Below are 19930 nucleotides of genomic sequence, written 5' to 3' on the forward strand. Positions count from 1 at the left end.
GCAAGTTTGAAAATTAAAATTAAAAAAATGATTTCTTAAAAATTTTAAAAACACAAAACAATGATTAAATCATCAACAATGTATGATATATTAATAAAGTATGTTTGGGTTAAAATATTTTTTTTAATAAATGATATAGCATATTTAAGTTTTACTTGACTTTTGACCAGGTAAATATTTTAAAACAATGATTATTAGACTTAAAATATTTATGTTAACTGTTTTAATGTAATAATTAATTAGCTTTTCATTGATACATTTTAATTGTATACGTTATTTTAAATGTAAAACACAATAGTAATGACTGAAAACACAAATACTTAAACTTATTCACCATGAATCAAAGTCTAATATTAAAATAAGTAATTTTGTATACATATAGAAATTAGACCTTTTGATATATAATTTATTCTGGGTTACAGTGTGTTCGCTGTGACTGAATTATTGTAGATGATATTTGTTTACTAGAAGAAAGCATTTGATTTTCTAGTGGAATATCCATAAATTTATGTGATGTTGGGGTAAATACATTATCATTTTTTTTTGCGACTATTTTATTTAATGATACTTGATCACTTTTTAAAGATTGGTAAAATTTCCGAGATGGTGATTCTTGATTTGTTTGATTATGTAATTTGTGTTCATACATTACTTCAGAAATATTTTCTAAATTAGGTAATAAAGGATTTGTATTCATTAAATTCATGAAATGACCTGTAAAATAAAATAAAATTATAAGCATTTTATAAAATAGTATATTATGTAATAATTAGTAAAACAAACTTAACTTAAAAACAAAGTCATGGAAAAACAATTCTTATACCAATTACAAAATAAAAACATAAATTTTTTTTGAATAGTTATTTAAAAAAAAATAATAACATTTTTTTTTATAAGTTATAGTATTCATACATACAATTAATAGTGGAACAAAAACTGAATAGATTTTTAACAAAGAATATAATTTAAAAACGCTAGAAGTTGTTTGATTATAATAACTTTGCAAGATTAATAAAAACTGATAGTTTAAAAAATATATGATTGATAAAAATGATTTTGAACTTTCAATAGTACTTAGGCGAGGATTATAGAAACATTAATTGTTTTTTCAATAATTTATAACTCATATTGCTATCTAATGCTTCCAACATTTAAATAGTTGTATATTAAACTTAAATGTTATCATGCTATTGTAGGTTAAATAAGATCACATGGTTTATGTTATGATCATAGATACCATTATAAACTAATTTTTATTGTACACATGAAATATATTCAAATTCGCTTATTACAATCTTCAAGGGACCAAGAGAATTGGATTGTTATAACCCAACTTCGTGATATCCGGATTATAAAAAGTAACAGCACATAAAGATATAAAACCAACCAAATACATTGCTTGGAAACGTTTTACCCAGAATATTGTTGTAAACGGCATCGTTATAAGCGAATTTGACTGTATAAAGAATAATAACAAATAAATAGTCTTACGTTTTTGTATATAACTTGGATTACGAAATTTTGGATGTTTTAACCATCCAATAAGATTAACATTATTATGCTTTCTCATCCAAACTCTATTTTCATCATTTTCAGAATTTAAACCATCGTCAATCCATTTTAAACAGAACAATGGCCATAATTTGTTACCAAAAAATGTTCCAAAATATTCAGCACAGACTTGTCTAACAGCTTCTTCAGTTAAAACATTTGAACGGCTTCTAATTAGAAATTTTTTACATTCCTGCAACACATAGTTACTTATTAAATTTAAATATTTTTTGATGCTAAAATTTAATATTATTTGATTACATAAAAGAACAATTTATTCTTGAATTATGATAAAAAGATTATAAATATAAGATAATTCACGATATGATTATGAATAAAAAGTTTGCAAATGTATACAATCAAAACAAGCTTTAATAGAATGTATTAATAAGTAATAATTATTATTTTAGTATAAAACTAATGAATACCTAAAAAAAATTATAAGAAACTTGATGACAAAAAGTTTAATGTTAAGATAAAATATTTAAAGTTTTTCATATCTAAGATTTTCTTCTCTATTTTTCTATACTGAGATATTTTTTATTTTTTTGTTTTTTGGATAATGAGCTGTTACATCTAATGATACTCATGGTGCACTAAACATTTAAAGAACATTTTTTTAAAAATTAATTAATTTACTTTACTTTTGAAGAAGTTCTTCATTCGAGGTACTACTACTCGATAATAATAATAAACTTACAATCAATAATCATGATGGGTGTAACTGTATTACAATTATAAAAATTATCAATAGTTAATTATACAAAAAACATAGTTTTTGTGCATATTTAGACTAGTATAAGGTTAATATAAGTAAATTTTACTAATAGAACACTTGAAGATAGGAAATCATTAGAACATTTCTATTTTGTTTAAAAAATTGTAATATTATAAAAATATTAATTTTAAACTAAAATATATTATTAATTTTTTTTTAAATAGAGAACTATATTTATATTTGTACATTTTTTTATAATTTTTTTTAAGTGTCAGTATTTTTTTGATGAATTTTTACACGAGAATTAAAAGTAAGGACTCTAAGTTCAAAATTAAAATAAAAAAAAATTATTTTTATGATTATAATTCTTACAGAATTTTTTTAAAAAAAAATACTGATATTAATAAATATGAAAAATTATATAAAAATAAGTTTGAAATAATTAATATAATATTTTATTATAAAGGATATAAATTAATAAATGTATTTTACTTATTTAAATTAAAAATTAATATTTTTATAAATTGTTATAAATTTCAGTTTTGATTCAAAATAAAGATGTATTAATAATTAACAATTTTATAAAAAGTTTTATTCATAAATTATAATTAATCAATCTAAATATGTACAAAAACTGTTAACTAATAAACAAACTTCATTTAATGAGTCATTAGATATAATCAATCACAAGTCATTATCTTTTCAATAAACAAATCTATCAATTATTATTGGATTGATAGGAAGGTTGAGAATAAATCCTTAATCAACAATAACTTTAAGTTATTTCTCTACAGTTACATTTTTATGATTTTATATACTAAGTTAGCAAATTTCATGAGTTTGTACACTTTAAATAATAGCAGTTATTAAATCGCATTATAGTTTAAGTCAATTTAAGAAAAAAGTATCATTAATAATAATTTTCTTACCCTTAATAAATAAAATAATCTATAAGTAACTTCAGCTTGGACAACTTTGATTGCTGCGTCAGTTAAATTTGAATTTGGACTATCTTTATAATGTTTATTATTAATTTCATCCATACAAATTTTTATGGATCTTTCTGTAATTACTAAATGTTTAATTCTTTTTCTTAGTGGAATTGGAGTAATTTTTGAATTTGCAATCACTTCATTATGAATTGAAGTAGATGGGCGAGGTAAAGGAACACGGGTTGGAAATGAATTTGAACGTATAGGAAGTGGCGTTTGTCGGGGTAAAGATTGTCTTGGTGAACTTTGTCGAGAGGAACTTTGACGCGGAGAATTTTGCCGTGGTGATGTTTGTCGTTGTATAGTTTGTCGAGGGGAAGCATTTCGTACTGAATTATTTCGTGGACTTGGAAGTCGAGGAGGCGGTACATTTCTTATTACCTATGAACATGAAAGTTAAATTTAATTAATCAATAATGGTACATATTTTAAATTAAATTATATTTAATTTACTTGTGATTGGATATTTACAGGTTTTAGTATTAATCTATAATCAACACCTCTTCGTGGGGATGATACCATAGCTGTTCGATAGTTTGATGGTAAAATAACTGATCGAATAGTTTGATGTTGTCCAATACGTATATTATTTTCAATATTTGGTTGTGTATTATTACGTGTGAGTATAGTTCCAGGTTTTTGAGATATTGGAATTTGCATATAATTTGTATTGAGCTGTTGTATACTTGAAACTGAAGTATTTGATGAGCTAGGTTTACTATCAGTTGAATTTATTCCCTAAGAAAAAATAAAATAAAAATAAATAAATAAATATTAAAATAATATCATAAGATTATTTATTTTAAACTTTTTAATTGAACATTTTTAAATACACGATACAACAAAAACTAAATATTGATGTACTTATTAAACACAATATAATACTTAAACTTAATATCATATTATGTTGCAAACTTTTAGTAAGACTATAATTTTTGTAAGTTGTACTTAATTAATCTATATTAAATTAATTTTTTTGTTTTTAATAAAAATATTAATTAGGTATCCAAAAATGTAAATAATTATTTTTAATTATTAATGATATTAATTAAATAAAAAAACAACTTTTAAGGAAAAAATATTTTCAGTAATTAAAGATCAAATAATTAATTTATTGTTTTAATGAAATTTTACATTTTAATATTTTGTTACATTTAAATATTTGTATTGTAATATGATATATTATAAAACTAAAAAAAGACTCTAAATTAGTTATTTAAACAATGTTTATGATAATTTTTACTGTATAAGTAATTAAGTGTTATTAAACTAATACTAATAATAAAATATTTTTATTTTTTTATCGACAAAATTAATTATTTTCATACAGTTTTATAATTTCATCTTACTTGGGTTGTAACATTAATTGAGTTTAGAACTAATTTACAATCAGTGCTTTGTTGTTGAGAAACAGCCGTTCGATAATTTGATGGTAAAATAACTGAACGAATTGGTTGAGGTTGAGATTTTTGTTGTTGAATATCAACATTAGATCTTAAAGTGTTTGTAGATATCACATTTCCAGGCTTTTGAATCAATGGTATTTGCATATAATTTGTATTAATTTTTTGTAAACTTGACATGGGGACATTTTTAGTGCGGGACCAATCATTAGACGTTAGAATATAACTAGTACCGGGTTTTTGTTCATTCAGTTCTAAAATTATTATTACATAAATTAATTAATAATTTAACTTTCTAATTGCATTTATATACTTACTAGGTCTAAAAGAAATCTTTGTAGTATCATTTCCTTTTATTTGACTATAGTATGTAGCATTCAATCTAGGGAAACTTAATCCAGCCTTTTGAAATATTGGAGATGTACATGTAGTTACACTAACTGTTCTAGACACAGTAGCACTTGATCCAACTAAATTAATAAGTAAATAAACTTTGATTAAAACATGTTTATAAACAATACAAAGTTAAAATAAAAATAAACATATTTTATGCATAATAATTTTTAATTTTATTAAATACTCACAATTTTTTTCTGTGTCAGTTGAAACACTTGTTATTGGAGATTGTGTCCCTAATGGCGATATAATACTAGAATTCGTTTTTTGAGTACTTGATGTTAAAATATATTGTGTATTAGATTTTTGTTCTCCGGCTACTGTGGTAGTTACGACATTGTTCATCCTGACAATATGAGCACCGGATGGTAACATATAAGTAACATTTGACTGTTGAGTGCTAGGCGACACAATATGTTTAACGTTGCCCGTGCTCACATACTGAGGTATAGTTGTTCGGGTGGTTGACTGGACTACATACTGATGGGTGACAGGTACTTGCGAACTAGCAACGAGGGTGTAGTTGGTAACAGGCCTTAGGTTACTAGACGTCAGCACATAACTATTGGTTGGTGGTGAAATTATTGTAGACGCCATTTGAGTCGTTTGTGCTTGACAGGTAACTGCCGTCGGTGTAGGAAACGTAGAAGAGCTACAGCTTGGTCGTGGATTGTTTTGATCCATCTCGTACGGTTAAAATCAAATGACAGTGGATATTGTATCCACTGAGTGAGCTGATTTTGACATAATATTGAAATCAAATTAATACAATGAAAAATAAATACGTTGGTCTAGTACGGTCGCGACGTCGAGTTCGTGTGTGTCGAAGACGTGAACAACTGGCGCCCGAGGTAATAATAAACGATTTAAGAAATTAGAACGGGACAAAAAAAAAAGTTGTTGTACGAAATCGACGTACACTGTATAGTGTATACTGAAACCATTTGAAATGTTGTATGTAACTTGCACATGACCGATACTGGTATCACACGTTTCGGTGATATTGATAATACGCTCGTCCAATGAAAAGGCATCGTTGCGAACGCACCGGCAATTTTATTATTATTATTGTGGCATAGATAAATAATAACATGACGATATAGATAATAACCGGTGCTACTGCTGCAACTTTTTGTCGACCAAAGGCGGCCTTGTGTAAGGAATAAACGTCGAACGGCATTCAACTACCCATATAAGTACTCTCCTATTTTAGTTGTTGTTGTTGTTGTGAGTTGTGACGTCGACGTCTGAACAGAAACATACGATAAACAATAATGCAACCGTTCGAAAATTTTACATCTCTTTGTTCTTTACTTCTGAAAATTTGTCTCTACTCGTGGTATTATAGTCTATATTATACAAAATTGGAGAAGCGTTTGCGTATTGTACGATGTTATGTTGGATAGAGGCGGTAGCTTGCAATTAATAATGTAATGTTATAGGGTACCTTGCAAGTTACAATGACTACCTATGTCTATTATCTAGGTAAATATGTAAGATTAAAACAATGATGTTTTGGTAATCTGAATACCATTTTTTATACACCTATTATTTACTTTGAAACATGTAAACAGATAACAGTATTTACATCTAATCTTTAGAGGTAGCTCTTGTCTCTTGGTCAGTGTCGTAATAACCGAGTATGTATTGTATTGGCCCACCATCATTGAGGATTAAAAACTTTACAATGATTCATTAAATATGATTTTCATAGTCACTGGCTTGCGACAAAGTATTTAGGGTGCAGTCCACAAATCACAATATATATATATATATATATATATATATATATATATACCTATAAATATATGTCATGTATTATGTTTCTATGTTGTAAATAAATAATGAAATTTAAATGTTTTCATCATGGTTAATGTGAAAAATGTATAGTTGATTTACAGATTTATTTTTTAATATTTCATCTAATTTAATGAATTTCTGATAATAAATAAATATTATAGGAATTTAAATTGTTATAGTGTTAATTTATCAAATATTTATTTGTATAATTATTTACTTATTATTATATCTATAATATGCATATCTATAGAAATAGCCTTATAAACTTTTATTGTTTTTTTTTTTATATTAAGAAAAATAAAACAAGAAATAGAAATTTATAGTAAAAAGTTATTACCTAATTATTTTTCTGTAGGCACTTTGCATGTCAAATACTGATAAATGGAAAGAACTAGCAGATGAGTAACAATTAGCAGCAAATTTTGTGGAAGTGTTGATAGAAAATATTTGTACTTCAAGTATAATATATTAAGTACCTATTTCATAGGTATTTATTGTAAATTAAAGGGTAACTTTCATAATAATGTGTTACTTAGATATAATAGATATAATTAATATTTATAGTTGATTATAATTTTAATTTAAAATTATTTTTGTCTTTTGTAAAATCCTAAATATAGAAAAAAAAATCAAGCAATAATAATAATGATAATAAAATTAAAATAAAACCAAATTTCTATATTTTTCTATCATTTGTCATATTTATTTATGCTTAAATTATAAGTAAACAAATTGATTATGGAATAAAAAAATCAAAATAATTGTTTAAAAGTATAATAAAATATTTATAATTATATTTTTTCATTGAATTTAATAATATAGTCTATATTAAAATGATGGTTAAAGAAAAACTAAAAAAAGCTCTTCCTATAGTAAAAAAATAGTACCTATGATTACATTTTTAAAAATATTTATAAAATATACACATATATATGAGATATAATATGTTAATAATTTTTACATAAACCAGACAAAACTAAACTTTGTCTGAGTATTAATTTGTAAAAATACTACCAAAAAGTTTAAAATTACAATAATTCAAAAAAAATTGGAAAAATAGGTAAGCGCTATGCTTGTACGGTAAGTGTCGAGTGTCACTCATTATTGAGTAAGTCTAAATATGTATCTGTTAAATTTGAATTCAGTGGTCATTCAATGTCAACAAAAAATAATTTTGAGCAAAGACTGTTAACTAATCTATATTTTATAATAATTTTTAATATTATTAAATTAATTTATTTTTCTATAAGTAACATGATAAATTTAATTAAATTTATCGAAAACATTGCATTTATTATTTTATTAATATTTAATAATTATTATAGTAAATTATAGTAATACCTATAACCTATATATTCAATATTTATACCTTATATTATTATTATTGACTTTTGAGATACTTACATGGTAAAAAAGATTTTACTTTAAGATTTATCAATTTATTTTTTAAATATAATTGTGTTTAGTAAAATCTATAACATAATATGTAAAATTTTAAGTCCTCATGTATAATGTTTTTGAATATTAAAAAAAATAACTGACATTGTTTTCATTTATTTTCAACATGCATAAATTCATCCAAATTTTATTTTAAAATATCTAAAAAATAATTGCGATTATAAATTTAATTATTTTAGATTTTTTGGATTCTATATAAACTACTTTTGAATATAGATTTTTTAACTGGTTTTGTGTAAAAATTATTAGTTTTTCTTAATTTTTTTATTTGCTTTTCTTTTTCTCATTTTTAAAAATATTAAGAATTTTTTCTTTTAAAAGAACAAACTAGATCTATTTTTCTGTATAAATGATTAACAAGTGATAACAGTAATTAAAATAAGTAGGTAGTAAATAATTTAAATAACAGTAATTGTAATTAAAATTGCTTCAAAACTATATTTTCTATTAAATAAATTTGTTATTTATTAATTTTATCATAACTTACTTTTTTAATAATTAAAAATCTCTTGTTTTTATCCGTATTCGCTCTTCAATTGAATTATATGTTATAATTTTATACAATTATATATAAATTTTTATTAACTCGTAATAAAATTTAAATTTTATACCTAATTTCATTTTATAAATTTTATATTAGGTCAGGTGGTTTGATATATTTTTAACTGTTTACAGATGGTCATACAACTGCTGTATATTTAGCTCACGGTTATTTAATGAAAGTTACAATATAGGTACTATCTTGCGGTTTTATTCGATTAGACAGTAAACTGAATTTCCAAATGAAGGGTATTATTATTTTGGTTGTATGCTTATTTAATTTATTTTATCAAGCATAATTTGGAAGGCTTGTATAAATATATAATTTAATTTAATCCACTTTAGTTACAAAATATATCTACTATCTATATATTTATTTATTTTGTTATTTTATTAGATAGAAATATAGAATTAGTTTTTAGGATTTGAGCGGGACAATAAATGTATTGATTTTACAAATAGGTACGTGGTTTTTTGGTTCTACACACGACAAGTAGCCGAAAAAATGGTCCGATTTTAAACTTTGAGGGTGGTTTTGGATATAAAATTGTATTTAATTTGTATTTTTGAGAGGTCAAAATGAAAAATTACTACTTAGTATTTTTCAAATTATGAAAAACAAACACAATACATTAAAGAAAATGGGAATTATTATGCAAATCTATTTTGTTTTTTTGTTTTTTTTTTTTTTTTATGCACATATTGTTGTGGGTACTTGTAACAATTTATTCGGCAGTGGCGCGATAAGTGCTATAATATGTGATGCGAATTATTATCATCGCCTAGTATATTGTGAGTGCATATAAAGACATAACGGCCGTTTAACACTCTAGCAGGTATTATCAATAAAAACGATGGTAAAATTGTAGCATAATGTAGGTATTTTGTCTGTCATACGCCAAGATAGTAATTTTGCTCGCACAAGAATATCGTTTATTTTTCGTCGTTCTCCTCGTACGGACCGTCAACGGTCGCCTCCTGGTACTGCTGGTACTCGGACACCAGGTCGTGCATGTCGGACTCGGCCTCGACGAACTCCGTCTCGTCCATGCCTTCGCCCGTGTACCAGTGCAAGAACGCCTTGCGCCGGAACATAGCGGTGAACTGCACGGACACCCGTTTGAATATCTCCTGGATGGCGGTCGTGTTGCCGACGAACGTGCCCGACATCTTGAGGCCCCTGGGCGGTATGTCACACACGGCCGTCTTGGTGTTGTTCGGTATCCATTCGACGAAGTTACTGGAGTTTTTCGTCTGAATGTTGAGCATCTGCTCGTCCACCTCTTTCATCGACGTGCGGCCGCGGAATATGCTGGCGGCGGTCAGGTACCGACCTTTCCGGGGATCACACGCGGCCATCATGTTCTTGGAGTCGAACATCTGCTGGACAAGTTGTGAGACGGACAGCGCCCTGTACGGCTGGCAACCGCGGGACGTGAGCGGTGCAAACCCGGTGATGAAGAAGTGCAGCCGCGGGAACGGCACCATGTTAACGGACAGCTTCCTGAGGTCGGTGTTCAGTTGCCCGGGAAATCGGAAGCACGTGGTCACGCCGCACATGACTGCGGACACTAGATGGTTCAAATCGCCGTATGTGGGTGTGTTCAGCTTCAGCGTTCGGAAACAAATATCGTACAGCGCCTCGTTGTCGATGCAGTACGTCTGGTCAGTGTTCTCTATCAGCTGGTGCACGGACAGCGTCGTGTTGTACGGTTCCACGACGGTGTCGGATACCTGAAAAACGCATTGATAAACTTTCATGCAAATGTCTCGTTTTTGATAATATATTATTAGTAGAGCTCAGAAGTTATAGGAGCTAATATATTATATATTTTATAATTGAGTTTATGTTATATGTATGCACAAAATATGCTTAAAAAACTCTAACATATGCAAACAAGTATTTAGTATAGGTATTTTAAGTATGAAAAAAAAATTTCAAAATTTCCAAAAAAATATTTATATATATATAATCATTATATTATATTAATATCATTACCTATTAAAATTGTTTCATTAAATTATTGAAAAATCTGATGTGTGGAGAACTGATTGCCAGGTTGACTATAATAGCTATTATATTAAAAATATATTATCCATTATATAAATAGATTTCATAAAAATGTATTTTAAATATTTGTGAGTTGTAGGCTTAAAAAAGTAGTTATAAAATTAAAACATCATTTAAAAAAAATACATATTAATATTTTAATTTTTAAACATGTCTTCATTGTTTAAAATAAATTTCTTACTATAGATTTTTTGTAAATCGAGAGCATTTAAACAAGTATGAAACTCTTACAACTTCCAAGTCTTAATTATTGTTAATATAAACGAGAGTGGTTTATAACGACCGTTTTACGTCTTATTAGGTACGTACAGGCTGCAGGTAACCACGAAGGATGGCGGGTAAGACACTGATTGGCAGACAGGGCATGCACGCGGACACTATTCTAGGTACCAGTGATTTTCGGGGCCGGATTTGTTCCTAATATAATATATATTACACTAATTTGATAAATTAGACTTTATATATTTGCTGTCCTTATTCATTACCGCGCCGCACCCAAGTTATTTAGTTTTGTTTAAAAAAAAAAAAATTAGTACGAGAAAAGTAAAACATTATTTGTGAGAACTTAAACTTATATGTAATAGTGTTGCAGTATTTTACCGGTGCAACACTTTTTTGGATTTCTACTTGTTTTACATCAAAAATTTACATAAAGTTTGTATAGTAGTCCGTTAAACATAATATACCTTCGGCGATGGAATGATGCTGAACGTGGAAATCATGCGGTCCGGATACTCTTCACGGATTTTTGCTATCATAAGCGTGCCCATCCCTGCACCAGTACCGCCACCCAGTGAATGGGTCATTTGAAATCCTTGTAGACAATCACAAATTTCTACTTCTTTCCTAAAACACAACATTTTTATTTTTTTTTCTTGTGCTTTGAAAAATGGCTACGCGTCATTAGAAAATCATGCAGAAAGCAATAATAAATAATGAAGAGTGTACATTTATCAAAGTTCTTTTAGTATTTATTTATCCACAATAGAAAGTTATACCCTTAAAAATTTCAAGTTATTTTAAGATTCTGAGCAGAACAATGAGTATATTGAATTTACAAAAGTGTGTTTTTGTGTATAGTATAATATAATATAATATACTATATACACATAAAAAATAGTTGATAAAATGCTTTAATTTTCAAAAATATAGAGTGGTTTTTTGTAAAAAATCAGATTTATTTTGTAATTTAAAGAGGTTAAAAATCTTAAGTACATTTTTCTGTGATTGGAAAAACATGTTAACCTCTGTGCATTTTACTTAAATAATTGCTTAAACAAGACTAATATAATATGTTACGCATATTAATGTATTTTATTGCGATACATATTATTGTGCATGTCGTATTAACTGTCTTAACGTCGGCGATTAGCCACCAGTATACTAATGGAGAAAATATTCATTTTTTAAAAAGTGATATATAATTCGTCTTTATTTTTATCTCATATGTGTCTCTGTATAATAATCCAGTCGTATACCTGATCACGTCGAACACAGAATCCATCAATTCGGCACCTTCGGCATAATGTCCCTTTGCCCAGTTGTTACCAGCACCAGATTGCCCGAAAACGAAGTTATCCGGTTGGAATATCTGACCGAACGTGCCCGACCTCACCATGTCAATGCTACCGGGTTCCAAATCCACAAGGACTGCTCGTGGCACATATTTTCCGCCTAATAATTTCGCACGCACGCATCAGGTATAGTAAAACCATTTGACCGGTATATTATAATATTATCTTTGTATGGAATCATCTACCGAACATCATTAACGATATAGTTTTAGTATTCACGTCGAGTCTTACCAAGCGTCTCGGTGTAGTAGACATTTATCCGTTCCAACTGTAAATCGGAATCCCCTTGATACGTTCCGGTTGAATCAATGCCGTGCTCGTCGGATATCACTTCCCAGAACTATGCAACAATAAAAGTTCGCATACGTTAAAACAATAACGATACATTAGTGTATATTGTATGTGGACCGCCGACTGGTGTTAATGATGTTATAGTATTATAATTTATAACAGTTGTCATCTCTGAGTATAATTACTTTGGCGCCGATTTGATTGCCACACTGGCCAACTTGTAAGTGGCAGATTTCCCGCATGGATTTTAGATAAAATAACTTTAAATTTAAAAAAAGGTAAAATGTGTGACGGGCCTAACCGTTTTAATGTAAAAGTAAAAATTTATTTGTAATTTAATGTGTTAATTTAAAATCTAATAATTTTGATGTTGCTTATAATTTATGTGTTTTCAATTCATGTTATATGCTTGTTTATTAATTTATCGTTATGGATTTTAAACTGTATTTATAGTAAACATTATACATGTTTGTTCGTAATAACTATAAAATTAATTAAAAAGATATGATATACATTTTCAACCAAAAAAATTTCTTCGATGTATAACATAAAAATATTTTTTAAATTAAAATCTTGTTTTTATATACTATACCTAGTACCTACCTATATCTAATAATTTACACTTCTACAACAAGACTGCCATAACTCAAAATGTAATTATTTTGAGTTATAATATCTACTTTTGAATAAAAAATTAGTTTTATATAATGCAAGAACGTCCAATCAATACTATTTTTCACTCTGTCATCAAAAATATATGTCAATATTTAATTATTAAATTCTTAGCTTATTTTCAAAGTATCAGAGACATAATTATTACTTTGTGATATTTTTTAATTTATTCCAATTAATCACTGAACTTAACATTTAAGAATACTATATTTCAATATGTGGTATTCTTGCGGTTAATAACAACTAATTTTTGAGTAATATGTTAAGTGGGAAACACAAACAATATTTATTTTAATAGTTATTTTATAAAGTATATTACTAAGTATTTATGATTTTAGTTTTGATTAGTATAGAACTCTTTTACGATATTTCTTAGTTTTAAACTTCATATTGATGTTTCAAAAAACTATACATTTTAAGTCATACCAGTCTTGTTCTAAAAGTATGAATTATTTAACTTTCAATATAGGATATTATTTTGAAATCCAACATACATGTAAAAAGACTATTAGTTAACTATAGAGTATTAAGAACAATAAGAACTGTAATTTTAATTACTTACTGTATTAAAATATTTCTTTTACTACGTTTTAATGTAATAATTATGTGTCAACAGTTTTTTCAGTTTAAAAAGCACAATTTAATTGAATAATATAATATGATTAAAGATAAAGTTTAGACCACTTAAACTTGAACTATAATTCACACAATTTCTATAATCTGTACTAGTTGTATAATGGTCACATAAAGCCATAATAAATATATTAAATAATATTTGAGTTTTATTGTTCTTTAAAAAATTCGCTGTATTTTATTAAATTTATTTCAAGTTTAATATCTATAGTATCAAATACATTTATAAAAAGTAGATACGACGAGTATGCGAGAACACCTATTTTGGTACTCTTAACAACTGCACGCCTTACATGTATAAATGTTACGATAGATATCTAAATCTAATATATAATTATGCCCAATCATTATTATATAATTAAAATATATTTTTAATTGAATGTCATTCCTATTATTATAATATTAAACCTCTTTTTTTTCTTTTTTTAATTTTTGGTTATTGACAATTAATTAAAAATAGTTGGTTTCTAACGTAACACATTTCAGTATTATACATACAACATTCAAACAAAATATTTTTCTATAAACCTCACTAAAGCAAAATAAATCACATTTCAATTTAACAATTAAAAATAACACATTTTGATTCGAAAATAACATGAACACAAACCAATACGAAAAACAATGCGAACAACAAAATTTGATGAACACACTGAAAGAAATTCAAAGAGAAAACACAAACAGAAGAATAAATTGTGGGCAGGTAAATCGCGAAACGATCCCCAGGAAGCGTTCACCTTGTTGTACGCTGTCACCAGTGTCGCCGACTCCTTTGATTAATGCCAACGTTTGCGAAAGACAGAGATTACCAAATAGAAATTTTTGCACCACCGTCAAAAACGAATGTGAGGTATCTGAACTGACGACGTACGGAAAAGAATTTATAGCGAACAAAGGAAAATTGGTGAATAAAAATATTATATTTTTAAAAAGTTAGGTCAGTCGTTCCAAAATCACGAAACCTAGGGTGCTAAAACATATATTTATAAGGTATAGAAATTATTGATAATAATTAATAAAACTCTATAACTCAACGTGTGTTTACAGCGATATATATTTTCCAGTTTTTGTTGTTGAATATAAATGTATAATACTTTAATATAGTGTACAATACTCTTCTACACCTAATGGTACCTATAATATTCATCGCTATAAAATATTAAATTATGACGTTGATATGATTATATTATTAATGTATTAATGGCCACTGACAATTGCAACATAATGGCAATGCAATTAAATGCATTTATAGTGCTATATTACGTGTATATAAGTACCGAGGGCGCTTATTGGGGGGAGGAGAGATGGAACATTTGCCTCTTCCCGTAAAAAATAATAGTAAATTATAATTATTACTCTTGTCAATATTAACTGCATTCAATATATTAACTTTGGAGTAAAACAAAAAATTCGCAGTTTTTGTTTATCGATATTGAATAATAAATTAATTATATACAATTTAATATTTTATTTTATTTTTATTGTACTTAATAGAAGTTTATTGTAGATATTCAAGTGGTTTTTGTTGATTTAGACAAGGTTAGATATTCCTATCCTGATAAAATTATTTTATTAAGTATATTAAACGTAATTCATCCAAATAAAATAATTGTATTATTAATATTATTTTTCACGTCCAAATAACCGCATCTATTTTTCCTGTTCGTTATATACGGTTATAACCTAACCGAAGAGTATAATATAATTGTTTAGTATTACGATTACCTTAACTAAATAACACAAGATTTCTTATTTCAGGCTTCGAAATGTGTGTGTGTAAAATTCAATGGTCTTCAAGACTCGTGTCGGCATCCCGGGTGCTATAACAAGGACGGATGCTTGGACAATCCGTTCCCAACGTGTTCACCAGCACAACAGTGGAAAACGGATTACAACCCATCTAAAAGAAAAAACAATGGATGCTAAGATATTGAACAAGCTGTAAACTATACCAAGCACTTCAATACTAATAAAAAACACAGTACGATACTTAATTGTGTAACTTAATTGTTAAATATTAACTACTATTATATATTTAAAATATATTACAAACAACAAAAATTAACTCAAAATAATTGCAAATTAATAAACTTAATGCAATATATATATGATATATCAATAATTAAATGAAGAAGAAAATATAATAAAATAATGTTACATTATGATTAGTTTATTTGCAACGATTGTGGTTAACGGTTGGATGTCGGCGGTTAGATTTTAATTTATAATTAGGTAGAGTGTTTTACTTTGCATAAATCATTATAGGAACATATTTTAATGAGCACAAATTATGTTCCGAGTTTGTTTTTTAAATTATCTGTATATTATTACAGAAACAACAATTTCCGTTTAATTTGTTTATTAAAAATTTGGGTCAAATTCTAAGCTGTTTTAGATTGTTGACATTGACGGGTTAAACTGTTTATTTATTAATTGTAACTATTGAAATTAAAAAAAAAAACGGAACCGGTTTAATTATTAATGAGTATACGTGAGATTTTACACCCTATAATTTTAGTGTTGTTATTATATATTATCATAGTTAATATAATTATTATTATTGCTCATGTGACACATATTGGTATTACGGGTGTGGCAATACGGCATACAGATATACATAATATAATATGATAATAAATGTCAGCCGAGCTAGACGAATCGTTGCTATTGTGCGTTCATTTGTTTTAATAAATTATTATTGTAATACAAACTCACATTTTTATTTTTATTAATTAACCATATGTCTTCAAACAGGTTGTGGCCCAAACATTCGAGTGTAGGAGAAAAACGGTGCGTTTAAATAAATAATCTTAACGAAGTACACCCATTGCGCTTTTCTGTTTTGCAGCGTACAGTTATTAAATCGTGTCTAATAAAAAACTATACGTAGTTTATTGTCTGCGTCCTATGCGTTCGACATGTAAAGGCAGTGCGCTCTACGCGGTGTGTTAGTCAATAATTGTGAGTCGGCCAATGATAACCAAACGGGACCGCCAGAGCGTGGTGTTTGAGCTGAAAGTAACACGCGTTCTCGCTCATGTAATCACTGGAGCCGATTTGCTATGTAGTGGCGTACGCAGGATTGTTTCACGGGGGTAGGAGGTTAAATTCCTAACCTCCCTGTCGCTATGCCACTATTGCTATAAATATATACAGCTGAATCGATGTCCAGGAGATATTGTCTATACACAGGCGAGTACACTCGCGGTAGTCGACGTTAGGTCACAGCTGCACGAGAATTAAGCAAAGAGATCGACGTAATACTTCAATTTTTATTCAAGTAGCAGTAGGCACTTAAACAGTAGTGGGGTACTTATTAAAACTATACCTACTAACTTGCTTCATCGGGTGTTTCCGACTAACATCCGGCGACAATAGAGGAGTAGTTTCGATGATTTCGACTAACCACAGCCGCACCTCATATCTGTCCCCGAGCTAATAAACTTTGATTTTTCAGCGCATTTTTTCCCCAGTCTCTGGCTATAGCTGCTATCAAGGAAATAATAAATTATAATCGACGATATTGTTTGAAGTTGTTATTTCATCATTTTTTTTTTTTTTTTTTTTTTTTTTTTGGCATAACTCGTCATAAATTAATTTTTCTTTCAGCGATTCCAAATTAAAAAAAAAAAAGGAGGTCATTATCTGTCTCGACAGTACAGCTGGTGTCGAATGGGTGACCTGTAATGAATACGTTAAATTTTAATTCAATGATATATTATTATAGTACCTACAGAAAGTACCTTCTGAAGGAGACAGTCTATATCACAAAGTATACATCATAATTGAGCGATTTACCTTGCTTTTATAGTATTAGGTACGGTAGTTCTATTTTATTTTCGATGAAAATATTGCATTTGTTATTATTACATTTTATGTCTTATATTATTATAATGATATTGTACATTTAATATTTATATCATATCTATGTATTAATGTTATTAACTTCCGTGATACTTGGTATAAATAGGTAATAGATTAAAATAAATTTAAATATTTTGAAAATTTTATTACGCGTAGTAAAATGTATTAGGTATGAAAAAGTGTTAAGTCCCAAGAATAAATTTAGTATTGTTATACTTTATTTAAGTCTGTAAACTCGCTCAAATGTTAACTTTAATGGTTTATGAAAACAATTAAAGTAAACATTTTTTTGGTTTCAATTAGAAAAACTTATAAGCAACCTCGTATTAAAATGTTTGAATCTTAGTTATAAAAATTTTACATTTTATAAATTATTTGCTATGAAATAATTTGCAAGTTTTGGTGATTTCGATGATTTTGTCAAAAATTTGAACTTGACATGCTTATAAAACCAAAGTTTGCCTATATATGTTTAATAATCTTAAATATCAATGATAAGACTTATTATTAATAATGTTAAGGGTTTTTTATTTAAATGCTTTTTATTTGAGTTTCTTATCAATAGTAATTAAAAAAAAAAAAAAACTAAATATTTTTTATATCTCAACTTAGCTCAAGAAGAGTAAAATATTTTTATATAACTACATTTTATCATGTACAAATATTAATAAAATTCTGTTATGAATATTTGGTGACAATTAATTAATAAAGTATATGTGTTTATTTGTTTTTGAGTTAACTACATTAAAAAAATAAAAACATAAAATTGATTTTGTCAGAAACTGGTTTAGCGTAAAAATTCACGTCATCCCGATTATTTTGATGAGTACTAGAATTTTAAATTTTCACCTCTCAAAAATACCATTTAGATTCATTGTTCTATCTGAAAATATATAATATAATTTAATAGATAACATTAATTAAATCGATAAGAACAAGAAAGTGGGCATTGCTCTGCAGTATAACGTAAGTGTCGAGTGTATTGGATGTGTTAAATTTGAATTCAATGATATTAAATTATCGTAAACGATAAACGAGTTAGTTTTTAAAAACAATTCTAAACGAAGATGGCCTGTCACTTTATATGTTATTAAGTATATGTATTATACTAAGTTTCATGAGATGTTTATTGATATTGTTATCTACTGCTATTAAAGTAATTTATTTTACTGTTGATTTTACAGTAGGATGATTTAATTTTTTCTGTAAACATCGAATTTATGACTATTTATTAGTATTTCATTATATATTGATATATACATTCATTATATTATATTATTGTTATTAGATGTTGAGTTAATATCGCTTTATTATAAAACAGTGTGACTAGGTTCGTGGTATAAACCTATGAATAAGTAATGATGTAAAACGTAAAAGTCAATCGATATATTTTACATAAAGTAATATTCATAGTATATGTAAAAACGTCAAGACCTTACAAATAATATTTTTGATAATTAAAATTATTTTTTATTTTTAAATTTATTATTTTGTCCAGATTGAAATTTCAAATGTCTATGAAAAATAATTATGTATGTATATTTTACTTTCTGATTTTTTAGTTATAACATAAGCTACTTATGAGAAATTAGTTTAAAATTGAATAAGGAATCTTTTATTAGATATGAAAATAATAAGATGTTGACTTTTTTCGGTTAATCAGAACTCAAAGACGAAACTTTCAGCCATGTTTCTAGACTTAATAGTATTTACTGCAGTAATCGAGGCAAAACTTTATTGACTGGACTAATATGATTATGTAATATAATCAATGTGATATATTTTATAATATAATATGCTAATTAGTCAATTGTTGTTTTTTATATTTTAAATTGTGATTTCACTGCAATTAGCATCATTGTGTTCCACAAATCATTAAGCCATAATGTAATTTAGTAATTACCTATAATCAATGGCCAATAACTATATATTTATAGAACCTTATGATTATTATATGACACAATTTC

The 19930-nt window shown here is 26.9% G+C and overlaps 3 protein-coding genes across 4 annotated transcripts; 1 reads left to right on the forward strand and 2 right to left on the reverse strand.

The window, feature by feature from the left end:
* Positions 1 to 239: 239 nt before the first annotated feature.
* On the reverse strand, positions 240 to 5980 carry LOC112595622 (probable serine/threonine-protein kinase nek3). Of its 2 annotated transcripts, none has more exons than XM_025340899.1 (7): positions 5249 to 5980; positions 4982 to 5134; positions 4611 to 4918; positions 3733 to 3999; positions 3199 to 3642; positions 1492 to 1744; positions 240 to 714 (listed from the first exon to the last, which is right to left on the reverse strand). In XM_025340899.1, exons 1-7 carry the CDS (start codon positions 5742 to 5744, stop codon positions 407 to 409), a joined length of 2229 nt encoding a protein of 742 aa, XP_025196684.1. In that variant the 5' UTR covers positions 5745 to 5980; the 3' UTR covers positions 240 to 406. The 2 variants fall into 2 exon arrangements, with proteins under 2 accessions (XP_025196684.1, XP_025196683.1); XM_025340898.1 differs by having other exon boundaries at positions 3715 to 3999.
* A 3729-nt stretch (positions 5981 to 9709) lies between these two features.
* Positions 9710 to 15924, reverse strand: LOC112595678 (tubulin beta chain-like). Its single transcript, XM_025340975.1, has 5 exons — positions 15825 to 15924; positions 12735 to 12843; positions 12408 to 12603; positions 11616 to 11775; positions 9710 to 10592 (listed from the first exon to the last, which is right to left on the reverse strand). Exons 3-5 carry the CDS (start codon positions 12545 to 12547, stop codon positions 9792 to 9794), a joined length of 1101 nt encoding a protein of 366 aa, XP_025196760.1. The 5' UTR covers positions 12548 to 12603; positions 12735 to 12843; positions 15825 to 15924; the 3' UTR covers positions 9710 to 9791.
* Positions 14698 to 16071, forward strand: LOC112595679. The gene is made up of 2 exons (XM_025340976.1): positions 14698 to 15003; positions 15858 to 16071. The coding sequence occupies exons 1-2, from the start codon at positions 14698 to 14700 to the stop codon at positions 16023 to 16025; spliced, it is 474 nt and encodes a 157-aa protein (XP_025196761.1). The 3' UTR covers positions 16026 to 16071.
* The last annotated feature ends 3859 nt before the right edge of the window (positions 16072 to 19930 follow it).

The sequence above is a fragment of the Melanaphis sacchari genome, unplaced genomic scaffold (genome assembly GCF_002803265.2).
Source record: "Melanaphis sacchari strain LSU unplaced genomic scaffold, SCAv2.0 Contig28_pilon_pilon, whole genome shotgun sequence".
NCBI lineage: Eukaryota > Metazoa > Arthropoda > Insecta > Hemiptera > Aphididae > Melanaphis > Melanaphis sacchari.